The 15,261-nt window shown below is 34.2% G+C and overlaps 1 protein-coding gene across 4 annotated transcripts; it reads right to left on the reverse strand.

Annotated features, from left to right (window-relative positions):
* Positions 1 to 1,138: 1,138 nt before the first annotated feature.
* LOC132184638 (Cytochrome c oxidase, subunit Vib family protein) lies at positions 1,139 to 6,285 on the reverse strand. 4 transcript variants are annotated; one of them, XM_059598344.1, is made up of 4 exons: positions 6,151 to 6,285; positions 5,906 to 6,043; positions 5,674 to 5,791; positions 1,139 to 1,254 (listed from the first exon to the last, which is right to left on the reverse strand). In XM_059598344.1, the coding sequence occupies exons 1-4, from the start codon at positions 6,232 to 6,234 to the stop codon at positions 1,154 to 1,156; spliced, it is 441 nt and encodes a 146-aa protein (XP_059454327.1). In that variant the 5' UTR covers positions 6,235 to 6,285; the 3' UTR covers positions 1,139 to 1,153. The 4 variants fall into 4 exon arrangements, with proteins under 4 accessions (XP_059454327.1, XP_059454330.1, XP_059454328.1 ...); XM_059598347.1 differs by lacking the exon at positions 1,139 to 1,254 and adding an exon at positions 5,093 to 5,369 and having other exon boundaries at positions 5,716 to 5,791; XM_059598345.1 differs by lacking the exon at positions 1,139 to 1,254 and adding an exon at positions 5,093 to 5,369.
* Positions 6,286 to 15,261: the final 8,976 nt, after the last annotated feature.

Consider the following 15,261-nt stretch of genomic DNA (forward strand, 5'->3'; position numbering starts at 1 on the left):
TTTAGTGAATGTTAGTAATCATGTTTCATAATTATGCGTTAGTGATATGGTATTATTGTTAGCCAAGATCTATCTTGGAATTTTACAAGATTAGAAGAGTGGGCAACGACTAATTTTGTTGGAAAGGCTAAAAACATGTGTGGGGCATAGACTCACAGCCACACTCTTCTGCGCATGAAAATCCCACATCATACTTTGTACGACCAGTGACGATGATGTCGCAAATCTTACGTGAAGTCAGGTGTGAAAGCATGGTTGTAATTTCCTTTTTCTTCCCATGGTTCCAAATTTTCCCGACCTTTGCCAATTGAGAAGGGAAAAGAAAATATTGGTTTAAAGAAAAAAAAGAAAAAAAAAAAAGAAAAAAGAAAAAAAAGAAGAAGTAGGAATTACATGTTTTGGGGCTTTGACTTGGGTCGAGTTTTTGGATCCATTAGAGCCTGTTTGGGATTGCGTTTGAAAAATAGAGTTTTTTAGTCAAAAAGAGCTTTTGGGCAAAAGCTTCATTTTTAAGTTTTTGTCAAAAGTGTTTTTGGCTATTTTTAGGCTTTTTGGACCCTTAAAAACACTTTTAATTTTTTTTACCAAACGAGTACTTTTTTTTTTTTTTTTTTTTTTTTTCAAACGGGCTTTTTGAGTGTTAAAAGCACTTTTAGGCCCCTCAAACGTAATTTCAAATAAGCCCTTAGAATTGAAACATGTATCTCTTAATAGGGCATAAGGAACACGTATCACAATCCTAATGCCCCTTAAAACCAACCTCCTAAAACTAACCACCTATTAGAAATTGGTTGATACTATTTCCCCCTATTGATTGATCGAAGAGATCATCGAATACCGATCAATCCAAACACGGGGATTATAGGGGATCCCGATCCGTGCATCGTATGTGGTTCACTGAATTGCCATTGATGATAGGAAAATATTTAAAACTAGTAACCAATTTTTAAACCTCAAGAATGATAACTCAACTAGCACTTTTACAGGACTTTTGTTACACATTGTAAGGGGTATCGCCAGGGAAAATGATCCAAATGAAATGAAGAGTATCTATTTAGTGCATTTAGAACGGTAATATTGTCCTTCTTTTTTTAGGAGTAAATTTTTTGGACAAATTTATCCTCATAATTACACTAAATGAATACTCTCAATTTCAAATGGAGACGATCCGTTTCCGCTGGCCAGATCCCAAGTGGCATAAAAGCAAACAAGGAAAGATGCACATGAAGGCTTCCCAAGATGCCATCAGGTTTGCTGCAGAGTTGAAAGGTTTTGAGAAACTACCGAGCAAAAATAAATAAATAAATAAATAATAATAATATGTAAATAAATAAATACACTAGCCAAATAAAAGATGAGACACATGTTACCCATATACAAACCAAATTTGGTGTCAAGAAGAGAATATAAACAAGAAACCACACGCAACAAGCAACTCTAAACAGAATCTAATGAACAGAACATCAATCATGGAAAAAAAAAAGAAAAAAAAGTGTTTAAAATACTTTGCCAACAACTAGAAATAAAGTTTAGAAGGACAAAATTTTTTGTTCAATTGAGTGAGAGAGAATTTTTTCAACTCAGTCTATTAAATTAACATCTGTTTTTAAAACATATGATAATTATATGCTTCTAGGACATATGTCAATTTATATTAAGAATGTGCGTAAAAATCACATGCTCAAAATATATATGTTAGTTTAATCGACCAAATTGGGAGATTTTGTTACAATAGAGGAGAGAGCCATGTTACATAGTTGTCAAAAGAGAGGTCCTAACCCTAATTAAGTAGGTGAAATGTTACTTCATGTCACTGTAGATGACATCCTTAGGAACATACTGAAAGATACACTAAGTATATATTTGACAGCTGGAGACATCCATAACAATTCTATGATTGTTATATGAGTGGAAGCTACAAACTGAAATGCATACCAAATACCCTCAAATTCACCAAATGAAACTACACAATATACGCAACCCTTATTATATATCAATGTGAGAGAGACATGTACTCCACTACTTTGGGGTCTCAATGCAACATAGAACTATCTGCCTCATATAAGATATGCCAATGTATATTATTTTTTAAGCTGCTCATGGCATATATATATATATATATATAGAGAGAGAGAGAGAGAGAGAGAGAGAGAGACAGAGAGAGAGAGAGGCACACACATGTACATGCATGTATAAGTTTATAATATTCATAAAACACAACAAATTCATCTAATTTCTCATTTCATGATATAATAGATCCATACCATCATATATATCACAAACCCAATGATCAAGATTTTATTTTAATGAAACTGACTTCTAAAAAAATAGCATAACCATGCAGTGAACAAGAGAAAATATCTGTTTTACATGCCAACACTGTTCCAACGAATTTGCTTCAGGCCTATTTCCTTGATGCTTGAACTCCTTTTAGGGGAGCTTAATTTTAAAGATCTCCTACAAGGCCCAATATATAGCAAAGAATAGGCATGCAAGAGGTATGGAACGAGGCATTTAAAAAAGAGACAAAGGACAAGGTTGCACATGTGGGCTATGGCATTATGGAGATCAGATCCAAAAACTGGTGAGGAAGGAATTAGAAGAAAATAATTAACCCAGAAATTCCAAACAGCAAAACCGCAATTTTATTTTTTTGGTAAGAATAGAACATATTATAGAGGTAAAATAGCAATAATACTTCAAAAGAACACCCAATGGAGCAATGCACTTCATCATCTGATCATTGGACACCAATCAATGATAAAGCACCCTGCACCCTCACTACTCATGCCTCAATTATGCCATCTTTCTATAAAACCTGCGATGTCTATTAACAGCACAAAAGATCCCTCATAGAGACAGGTAAAAATAAGGGCAGGTTGCAGGGTTTGAACTTTGAGCTTGAAGTAGAATTTTGTTCCCTAGCGTGAGCATCTGAGTTGGGCAATTCATATGAACCCTTAAGGTCATTGATTTTGGAAATTCTGTTTAAGTTCTCTTTCTTGACAATTTCTTAGTACTATTCTAGAAATTAAATGCGGTAAAGCATTTTCCATTGCCCTTTTTCAGCAAGGACCCCAAGAAGCTTCTGAAAAGCACATCATAAAAATTTGTAATAATAATATCATTTCTCATCACATAATCATCTTCAATGTGTCATTGAAAAGACTAGCCTCTTAGAGGGAGTCTCCAAAACAAAACACAAAGGCACTGCTACTGTTAGGTAGAAACAGTCGATTGTCTTTTTCAATTAGTTGCATACAAAATCGCCATACCTACCTATTCAATTTGTACGGCAGCCCCCATCACCAAAAACAATGCAGAGCTCTTCATAACTTCAGAAAATGCAAGTAGCCCTTCCCTTATAAGTTCCATCACAAGCTAATAAATTTTAGTAAAACGCAGCTGTGCCTAGAAGGAATCTAGCCCACCACAACTTTAGCATCTATGTCAACAGCATCATAAGAATTAAGAGATGTTGATGATGAGGTTATATCAAATTAAACTTCATACATCCGTATGGATTTCAATTTCAAGCTCAAAAGGCAGCTGATGCTGCCTTCCTCATGTTTGCTATGGACAGGACATTCTCTTGGTCTATAATCCCAACAACAATCATTAACATGGAAAGCCTCACTCACAGGTCATATTCATAGTCTTCTCATTCTTATACATCTTAAAAAAAATAAAAACACACAACCTAACTAAAGCAGATTGTTGACGCTCAAATACATGAAATATATGCATATTTTCATTAGCACAGACCCTGTATTTGTAATCTGATCAAATACAACATTCATTCGTGTCACATTAAGTCCCCTCTTATGTCCATCTATACATGCAATTGAATTGTAAAGTATGCCTTCAGCATTCATTTTCCAAACCCAGGAATGTAAAAGAATTACAAACTAAATTAAGAAGTCATAGATTGGCGAAATAAAACTAAGGTTTGGAAAACAAGCAAACATCTCATCAAACAAAGCAATGAAAAATCAAAGGGGAAAAAAAATCAAATCTCATTCATTTCCAGCAAGGGTATAGTTTCAATAATCTCTAGAAAGTCAAGTCCAATTAACTGTTGTGGAAGATCTAATAGAAAACTGATGTCAGAGAGCCGGACGAGGGAAGACCTTCACATCCAGTTCGAAGTGCATTTGGAAGTCATTTCTTATAAACCACAAAATTAGAAAACCTCCAAACCAGAAACATGATTCCTGTGAACACACCCTTGTTCCAAAGTTCTAAATTACTGTTCTTAAAGCATCCATACTCGTTATAGCACTCAAATGAAGTGCCACTTGCTTCTTGATAATGAAGCCTCACAATGAACAAACTGACTTGCAGATAAACTGTAGAGGCTAGCCCCAGCCCCCCCCCCCCACAGTGAATAAGATTGACGTCCAGATAACCAATAAAGGTCAAATGACTTATAATACTTTAACAAAAGAAATGGCTATGTAAAAGTAGAAAGGGACAGGATTTATACATCCGCACAACATACTTCAAATGGTTAAGTTTAAATAGGAAGATAGTTCTGATATATAGAGAAATATGCTGACACTTTGGTTGGTCTCCCAGATCATTTATTTCTAGGTTGAAACTCTTAGGTTAAAGCTAACCATGTCACTCGATCACTTTTACCTTCAAAAAAAAAATTTTGTTACTCTCAATTAATCACACTACTTGGAAGAGGAGAAAAAAGATTTCCATGATTGAGACCATGTTTGAAAGTCACATGCCATCATTGAAAATTTAACAAAGTGTCCCTCTTCTCCATCTACACGTCGCCACTGGCGTTGGTTCATTTGTTAATTTTGATAATGTGGCTTTAATTTCCAAGAAATAAACTGATAAAGAGAACATTTCAAAGCAAGAAAAAAAAATGGGATGACTCATTTTATAAGCATAAAACGAAAGGAATAATGTCAAAACTATGCACACAGGTATTTAACTAACTCAACAAAACTACATGATAACCGCGTGGAAAGTGGTCTTCATTCAATTTTACACTTGCCTCAATAGGTTAGTTGCACTAAAACCATGGAAGAAATGGACAATTGAAAAGGGTATACCAACTAAAAAACCATTCAAGTAAAAAATAACATCCTCAAATTCAAATGTGCTTTGTTCTTCATGGAAAAAATATATGTAGTTGGGTTCAAAATACACAACTTTCCAATTTATTTTCTAATGCCAATAACAAAGGACAGCAAGCAGTTACAGACTCCTTGTGCGGTGATATTCCTGCAAGCCTCAAAACCGTTCTAGGGTCCTTGCACTAACTTCAATACGGCATGCAAGATTCACCCAATAACAGACCATGATAATTGCTTCCATCTTCATTAGGGGCCAAGTGAAGCTTTACACCCCTGCCAAAAGTCGATAAACTCAACCTAATGATGGTAACATTCAAATACTACTACATTACTTTTTGCTCCTAAAGCTTGACTGAGTTTCTACAAGCTAAGTACCCCCAACCAACGTAAAAGCATTAATCAATCAAAATCACACAAAAAAACATGCACAAATACTTTTTTCCTTACATATAATTGACCATAAAAATTTAGATTGAAAGGCAACGCATCCTATACTTTCATCACTGTACAGCAAATCCATCTATACCCAACAAAACTAACAGCATTTCAAGAAGGCCCAGAAAGCCAAAATTCTAACTTGGGGACTTGAAAGTGTAAGGCTGTGGAAGCGTCAACGGACCTCGCCTTGAGTCCTTGTCATCTAAAAGCCTCTGCACCCTCCTGTTCCGGCAGTACTGCCTATCAAAATGTTTCACCTACCATTTTTCAAAGCCAAAACAAAGAATTTTCAAAACCAAGAAATAGGAGCCCTAAAATTTAACACAAAATCATAGGTGAATCAATGATTGAAAGAATGGGAGTTGTTTTACCCAAGAAGCCCGGCAGTGTTTCACAAACTCGGCCCTCGATCCTTTGCACTCGGATGGGTATAACAGCCCCACCGAAGCGATCTCCGTGGGTGCCTTGTTGGATTCCTTTTCCAAACACGCATAGAAGGCATCGCGAGCCTGAGTTTTGTTCCCCAAGACCAAAAGAAACAAAAGTTAAACAACAAATATGAAACAAAAGCAGAGCATGAGCACAATGAAGCAGAGGGGAAGAGAAAGAGGACCACCTTGTAGCAAGCTTGTCTGGCTTCGGAGAGCACGTCGGTGTGGACGGTGTCTGGGTTTCGCGAGGCGTACGCTTCCAGAGCCATAGCTCAGAGACAGAGAGGTGCCGCTACTGCTTTTGCTTTGGTTTCTTGAGAGTTGAGGCAAATGGTTGGACCTATGGATGAGATGGGTCATGGATCATCTCTAAATGGCCTGGTTTGGCTTGGGCTAGGCTCGGGTTCAGCCCATTGTGCTAACCCATGAAACCAGTTAGCACCTGGGCCTTACAAATGGTGGGTTCCTTGTAGCAAGTTGGGCTAACTTTGTTCTGGTCCATTATCCTCTTGGTTTCACTTATCTTTGTTATAAGCTCTTGTTCTTACTTTTATGGGTGCGTTTGGATTGCAATTTCATAAGAATAATTTGCGTTTTTAAAATATATCATAAACGTAAAGGGTCTGGAATTGTGATTTAAAAAACACTTAATTTGAAATAATAATAAAAAAAAATTTGCGATTTCTATAAGCACCAAAAAGCGCAAATTTAAACTAAAATTACAATTTCGCATAGCAAATATTTAATAATAATAAAAAAAAATTTAATATGTTTTACCAAAAAATGTAAGTTTTAAAAATGCACTTATTGAAACTGTTATCCCAAATGGACCCTAATACTTTTTTTTTTTTTTTTGTTTAAGTAACGGACCCTAATACTTACTCCAGAAAGATTGGATTCACGAAACATAATGGACAAGGATGAAATGGGGAGGAATTATTTCACAATCAAGATTCCATTTTGTTTCAGTTAATTGTGTATATAATGTCATATTATTTTAAATTTTTAAATGGCATCACAACATGTTCACCACGTGTTATCATATATACCGTTAGATGAAATAAAATAAAATCTTGACCAGAAAATGATACTTTTCCTTTAGCTCGAAATATAGAGGATGGTTGCAAGAATGTGCATAGTTTTATAAAAACTTTGTTATGTACATTTTTATTTTAATTAGGCAGTATTCTAGCATGCCAATTTTATAGAACAAAGTTTGAAAAATATTTTAGGGTTAAATTCACTTTACCTCCCTAAAGTTTCAAGGGTTTTTCAATTCGAACCCCAATATTTAAAAATTGGCAATGTACTTCCTAAATGTTTCAAAAATTTTCAATTCAGACCCTCCGTTACTAATTTCTGTCTAATTGGAGGGAAATCACCCCACGTGCGTCTCAAGTGAGATTTTGATGCCCTCTATTCCAATTTTGCCTTCATTAAAATTTATGAAATTACATAATTACCCTCATTAAAACCTATGAAATTGAAGGTAGTTACGTAATTTCATAGGTTTTAATGAAGGCAAAATTGGAATAGAGGGCATCAAAATCTCACATGAAACGCACGTTGGATGATTTCCGTCAAATTAAATAGAAATTAGTAACGGAGGGTCTGAATTGAAAATTTTTGAAACATTAAGGGGGTATATTGCCAATTTTTAAATATTGGGGTTCGAATTGAAAAACTCCTGAAACTTCAAGGGGGTAAAGTGAATTTTCCCCAATATTTTAATAAGAACCCTAGCCCTAGCCACACACCCCAAGGCCATGTCACAATTTGTAAATTTTTCCTAAAAATAAGTTTTAAATTATTTTGATCTCTATCATCATGGTGATCAAAAATAATTTAAAAAAAAAAAACTGATTTAGGGAGTGAATTTACAGTCTAGAAAGAAAATCTAGAGGCCAAAAATTCAATTCCAAGGTCCTGAAATTAAATTTTAAATTAAAGTGCATAATTTCTAAGTGTTCTAAGCAATTTTTAGGTTCGCATTGCATTGATTTTTCATGAAAAAATCCTACACATATCTACTAATTTGATTGAATTGCATGAAGTTTATGAAAATTTGTTAGAACACATGTTTAATCCCTCTAATTTTGGTTTTGGGTACTAAGGGGCGTTTGTAGCTAATTGGGCCTAAACTAGTTAAGTGTGAAGTTAAGCCCAATTGGGTGTTCTTAGGCTTTAAAAACTATAAACTAGTTAAGAGAAGGTCCATATGGGCCAATCTTGCTGATTCCCCTAATTAGAAAAGCTTAGGAATAATATTAAGAGTTTATGGAATTTTTGGAAGTTTCTAAAATAAAAATAAGTAATAAGCTTTTTTTTTTTTTTAGTCTAAAAGGAAAACGTTTTAAAATCTAGAAAGTCCCAAAATAAAATTTATTTTTGAAAAAGTAGTATTTTTTTTTTTTCAAATAAATAAACTATTTTCAGAGTTAATTTCCCAAGAAAATGGTTTGGTCGGAATTAGACCCTAAGCCTATCTCTATTTAAATAAGAATTTTGTAAGGGTGATAAGCCAAGAAAGGTTGAGGGCATGGCAGAGATTGTGTTGCACTCAACTAAGACTGTAGAGTTCTTTAAAAAAAAAAAAAAAAAAAAAAAACTAAGACTCTAGAGGTTGCAGGCAGGAGTTGAATGATAGGTTACATGTTGCAGGTGTAGGTACCAAGAAAACTGGGACATGTTGCCATTCTTAGATAACATTCAGAGCATTTCCTTGCAAGATTTTTTTTTTGTCTGCCATTGTAAACAGGGCATCCAATGACTCCAATCGAAGGTGCTGGTGCTGGTGCTGTAGGACATACAAAGGCAGAGTTGCAGATGGGGTCTGTCGAGGCTGCACTCTAAGAAATAACCCCAGCACAGATGGGAAAGGCTTCATTCCAAGTTCCATGTATCTCAATGGTTGTTTCCATCAGATTGCACTGCGGCAAAGGTTTTTTTGAGCTGCATTCGCAGATGTGTTTTTCCACTTTCACCTGCTTTGAGGAGTTTCTGACCCGTCTGGATTGGGTTAATTTGTCTAAGTTAATCTTTAGTCTCTCTCTTTTTTTTTTTTTTTTTAACATATCCGTACAAGAGAGGAGAGAAATATTCGAACTAGTGATATTCGCTTCATTAAGTATGGTCATAACCAATTGAGCTAACTCTTAGAGACAAGTTAGTCTTTAGCTTTATGTGTCTGTCATCTAATCTTTTTATGCTTTAATGGAAGCTGATTTGTTAAAAAAAAACTGGCCCTCCCATGTGGTCTCTTGGTTTGTGTTTAAATCAAATAACTACCAAAAATCATAATAATTGTTAGAACAATTTTTCATGTGCCAGAGTATCAATCAAAAGCACCTATAACGAGCTTGTTGGTGTGGGCCGATAAGAATGACTATGATGTTTAAGTCAATATGTATATCAGAAATGACTTGAAAAAAAAAAAAAAAAAAAAAAGAAATAAGACAAAGTTTTGAGAGGAGATGAAAGTCTAGTTTACTTGGCTTTGAGTTTCCTTTTATAAGGGTTTGCCGCCCTCAACTACTAGGCTGAGTGATGGACAAGAAATACAGCAAAAAAAATGGATAAATATTCCTTATATTGTGAGACTATCAACAAATCAAATAAATCTTCTTAAAAACACTAGATGCTATCTAGGAATTAAAGGAAAACAACGAAGAAACTCAACTCTGAGTATTCTTATTGATGAAAACCAAATAATAATTCAAAGCTACATTTTCAGGGCTCTAAGCATCTATTTATAGCCCCAAAACTCCTAACTATAAGAGAACTACGAATTGAAATCGGATTTGAAAAGCTACGTAGGCTGTCCTGACGGGACATACCCTTGTTTGGACGAAACCCTTAACAAATGAAAACTACGGCTTTGAAACTACGGCTACAAAAACAACTAAAAATAAAACTACGGTTACGGAAGACAACTGGCCGTCCGTACGGACCTATTGAAACTCATCTCCGAAACGGAAAAGGAAATCTAAACCGACTAGAAAACTGAAACATAATATAGGCCGTTCGGACGGAGAGCAGGCATGTCCGGACGGGATGAAGGTCAATCCAGACGGTGACTCCTAAGGCTGTATTGACTGCCTCTTTGCTCGTGTCTGAGCTCTTGTCTTGACTCCTCTGAGCGTTTTCACACTCCTATCTGCTTGGGTCTTCTTCATGTAATCCCAAAGAATGTGGTCTACATCAACTACTTATTGTTGCTTCATCCACATGGTGGTCAAGATTGAGGGCTCACAAGGTGGTTAACTGGTTATGAAGATTGTCCCAGTGGTAAGTGTTAGAATATATTATTTCCTTTATTAGAATATTTTATATTTCCGTTATTTAATTTGTAATGTAGGGTTTATTTCTTTCCTTATATATTTTAGGGTTTAATTTTGGTTTCTTGGTCACTACTCATTGTCTCTCTATAAATAGAGAATTATGTAATATTGATTGATACAGTAAATATACAAGATGTAGCCCATACGTCTCTATCCGCTTCCGCTCTCTTTTCTTTTTCTTTTATTTTAGTATTTTATATTTTATATATATTTCAACATGGTATCAGAGCCATGTTTCTGTTTCTGTGGCTTTCAATAAAAGTCTTATGACGTTTCTATGGTGTTTTCTAGCATTCTCTTCTGATGATCTCTTAATTTTGTTGTGATCCACTGCTTTATTCATTGGCGAATCTTGGCACAATGCGGTTTTGGCCCTTCACGGGAATTTTAACGGCTAGTTTTCGTTCTCCGGCCTCATTGTCAGTTGCGGCTTGGCCCTTCACCGGATTCTTTTAGTGGCTTGTCTCCGTTCTCCGGTATTTCTCCAGCCGTCACTTTCAGCCTTTCTCGTCTTTGTTATGGGCGAATTCTGGCACAATGTGGTTTGGCCCTTCAAGGGATTTAATGACTAGTTTTCGTTCTTCGACCGTCATTGTCAGTTGCGGCTTGGCCCTTAATCGGATTCTTTTAGCAGCTTGTCTCTGTTCTCCGGTATTTCTCCGGCCGTCACTTTCAGCCTTTCTCGCCGGCATTGTCTTGATCCAACCATCGACTTCAGGATGCCTTCAATTTATTCTCTTTTCCAAACTCAAGCTTACACCTTGAGTTTGAGGGGGGATGTTAGAATATATTATTTCCTTTATTAGAATATTTTATATTTCCGTTATTTAATTTGTAATGTAGGGTTTATTTCTTTCCTTATGTATTTTAGGGTTTAATTTGGGTTTCTTGGTCACTACTCATTGTCTCTCTATAAATAGATAATTATGTAATATTGATTGATACAGTGAATATACAAGATGTAGCCCATACGTCTCTATCCGCTTCCGCTCTCTTTTCTTTTTCTTTTATTTTAGTATTTTATATTTTATATATATTTCAATAGTAAGAAGGCCGTGGCCAAGTGGGGTGGGAGAGAATCCTACGTGCCAATGATTTGGTGAGCTCGGGTTAGTGAATGGATATGTCGGTTACATGGGCTTGTTGCCCAACAATAATGATTGACTGCAAGTTTATATATGTATAGAGAGAGAGAGAGAGAGAGTAAGGCTATAAGTTTTCCTAAAGTCTTCTTAAAGTCATCCCAAATGTGATGTGGCTTTTAAAATCACCGTTGAATTTGAGATGTAATTTATTGACTTTTGATTTATTGGTAATTTTAAAAGTCACATCACATTTGAGATGACTTTAAGAGAACTCTAGGAAGACTTATAACATTACTCATATATATATATATATAAGGTCTAGCACTAAGAAATGCTACATGGTACGTAGCACACAAATATTCCATAAATATTTTACAAAGTTGATATAGTAAGGTCTAGCACTAATTGACTATATCTTTTTGAGAAATACTATGGATTAATAAGCTTTCAAGATTTTCTTATAAATTTAATAGATCAACCATTAGATTTGTGGAGTTCATCATTGACTTATTTGTACCCCACATAAGTTCACAAATCTAATGATTAATTTGTAAGATGAGATTGATCAAATATAAAAAAATATATTAACACATAACATTTCTCAAATTTGTTTTAACAATGGCCAATCCAATGACTACTAAGTCCTACCACATCAACTTTATAAAATATTTATGAGATGTTTGTTTAGTAGGTAGCATTATTCTTGAATAATATATATATATATATATATATATATATATATATATATATATTCTTTTTTTCTACTCTTATTCTTGAATAATATATATAAAGTATTATGTAACAATAATATAAGAAAATGGGGCATGGGATAAGGAAGAAATGGAGAGGATACGTTAAGATAAGACTGAGCAGGGAGAAGCTTATCCCATTGTTGTGCCATCTTTCCTTTGGAGAAAATCCTCTCCATTTCAAAGGAAATAGAGAGGAGTTGGTTCTCTTTTTTACAAGGGTAAAAAAGTCCAAAAAAAATTTAAATAATTACTCTATCATTGTAAAATATGGGACCGGCTCCCCAGAAAATGGAGAGGATTCGGTTCCTTTGCTTTGAGGATAAAACCTGTCATTTCATATATTTCTCAACAGTAGAAAGCAAACGGTATAAATTTGGGCGATTGAAAACGTATTGTATTACTCACAAAAAAAGAAAAAAAAAAGAGAAAAGATAACTTATTGCATGTATTTGTTGACAACTGGCTTCGATTTATCACACCACACAGTTTTAACCGTCTTGTTTGGCTATGTTTGTCAGTATTTGGTGTCCACCCACTATGAAATACAATTAAATAAAATAAAAAATACAATAAATTAGGTTTGTCTTTGATAATGATATTGTAAACAAATTAATGCTTCTGTTTGTGTCATATTTTTGTACACACCGGATCCTGCTGCTAATCGAGCCCTTCCTCCATCCTCACTGGCTCCCCAGCTTTCCTTCTCTGCCAACCGATCATCGATTCGTTCACTGCTCATCGGCGCCCTTTCTGTTCTTCGCAGGCACCCGATCTATTGTTGGGTGCTTGTTTTGTTGTTTTTTTGCTGTTGTTTGTCTATAATTTATGTTTTATTTTGCTGTTTTTTCTTGTTGTTTGTGGGTTATTATCTCCCTGCCACGATATGGTTTGATTTTAAGGTGGAGATTATTGCTGATGGACGTCATTTAACAGCTCCTATTTGGTTCTCTACAGTGCCTGCTCAGCAACAACCATTTTATAGTGGTTGTTGTTTTTACCGCAACAGACTTCTCCGAAGTTTCTTTGCACTTTGTACCTCTCTGTGCTGTCTTGGAATAGGCTCGGCTTACTTATGGTCCTTCTGGTTTCATTCGCAATCATCATTACCTGCTGTTTGGTCATTTTGAACTGGATCCAGACTTTGTTACTGTATTTTAATCATGTAACCAGTTGAACTTTGTTACTGGATCCAGACTTTGTTACTTTTTTACCATTTGGACTCTGTTGTTGGGATGTCATCCCCTTTTGTGTTTATTTTAATCATGTAACACCTTTCCTTTACTTACTTAAAAAAAAAAAAAATTAAAAAAAAAAAAAACGAGTTGAGGGTGCATTCGTGTCTTTTAATTACATATTGATGTGACTCTAACTTGCATCGTGTGTGCAATATAAAGTTATTTTTTGGTTAAATTATTATATTTTTTCTTTTCAAAACAAAAATATTAACAAATAACTTCAAATATAAAAATTTTAAAATAATTTTTATTTTTATGTTACATCAAAACACTTTTATTTTTTAAAAAATATTATTCAAAATGCATTACATTTTTTTTCTCTATTCGGGAAAAAGGGAAAAGATGAAGCAAAAACAATAACTTTTAGGTCCCATTTGGTTTGTGGAATAGACCATTAGATTGGACTAGTTAATACTAGGTATAACTAGTTATTTATTTGGTAACACTCTATTTCTGGAAATGGTCTATTCCCATGGGACTACTAATCCTATACACACAGGGTTAGCTTTTTGAGTGGCTTAACTAATCATTTCTCGTGGGATTAAATTAATTGTGTAAATAGCTACAAAAAACCCCACTTATGGGATTAAATTTATTTCTCTCTCTCTCTGATTCTTCTATATTTCGTTCTCTCTCTCTCTCTCTCTCTCTGTTTCTGTTTTCTCCATTTCTCTGTTTCTCTTTTTTCTGTCTCTATATTTCATTTTTTCTCTTTCTCTATCTTTCTCTTTTCTCTCTGATTCTTCTGGTACAGTTTTTCTGCAAGTGCAAACGATTTTTTTTTTTTTCTATGTGTCGTCTCCCTTCCTCTGTACTGTTCCTCAGTTTTTTTATTTTTATTTCTTTTGATTTTCTGTACCGTTTCTATCAGGTTTTCTTCTCTCCGTCTCTCTGTCTTTTTTTTTTTCTTTTTTTTTTTTTTTCTGTAATTTTTTTTTTCTTTGATGGAGAAACAGAATCTACAAAATTTTCATAAAATACAAATATATAATCTGTTTTTTGATTTCTTTTGATTCTCTGTACATTTTCTAACTATATTTTTTTGAATTCAAGATTGAGTTTGATTCTTTTTTCTCCAACTATATTTTTTTTATATAAATAATTTTGTAGCATAATTGCGAAAAAAAAAAGGCCACATACCTGACATAATTTAAATAAAAAAAAATTATAGTAAAGTTGATTATGTTTTTTTAAAAAAAAATGAAAGTCATTAATAATATATATTGTATTTGTATTATAAAGGTATTTTAGGAAATTTGGTCACAATATGATTTCATTCACCAACATATTGCATTGTACCAAACCAAATAATAAGATTAGCTAGTCTATTCCAGCTTACAACCAAACAAAGAAATATGAATAACTAATTTATTCCATACTCTTCTATTCCCCATAACAACTAATTATTTTCTAATAAAATAGACATTTCGCAAATCAAACGGCCTTAATTTAAGATCTATTACTCTAATTAAAAACAAAACAAAAAGACGTCATAATTAAATTAGAACATTTATTTATTTAGTATCACCATCTTTTATTTATATATTTTCCAACACTTGCAGGTCAAGTCTGCCCATTTGTCAAAAATGGTTGCCATATCTGCACACAAGTCAAACTTAATTTGTCTGCTTGCCGTGCAGCACTACACCAACTACATTAATTAACGTTATTTGGATTGTATTAACATTAATTGGTCTGTCTGCTGTTGTCCAAATTGAGAAAGGTAGATTGTATTGCCCTTATTGAGAAAATAAGGATGCATTATGTTAGAACAGTTTTTTAGTGTCCAATGCCAAGCTAAGTTGTACTTGTAAAAAAGGAACAAATATAAGCACCGAAGCTTGCCGGCTGGGATAGCTTCGATGCTTATGTTAGAATTGTGTA

This window comes from Corylus avellana, chromosome 7 (genome assembly GCF_965113065.1).
Source record: "Corylus avellana chromosome 7, dhCorAvel1.hap1.2, whole genome shotgun sequence".
NCBI lineage: Eukaryota > Viridiplantae > Streptophyta > Magnoliopsida > Fagales > Betulaceae > Corylus > Corylus avellana.

What these genes read in the sequence shown, in the direction of transcription:
- LOC132184638 (XM_059598344.1), bottom strand. Translation starts at nt 6,234, where the DNA reads ATGGCTCTGGAAGCGTACGCCTCGCGAAACCCAGACACCGTCCACACC. An exon ending in CCAGACAAGCTTGCTACAAG is followed by an intron (nt 6,044 to 6,150) that starts GTGGTCCTCTTT and finishes AACAAAACTCAG; the next exon opens with GCTCGCGATGCCTTCTATGC. An exon ending in TTACACTTTCAAGTCCCCAA is followed by an intron (nt 1,255 to 5,673) that starts GTTAGAATTTTG and finishes TCAACTCTGCAG; the next exon opens with CAAACCTGATGGCATCTTGG.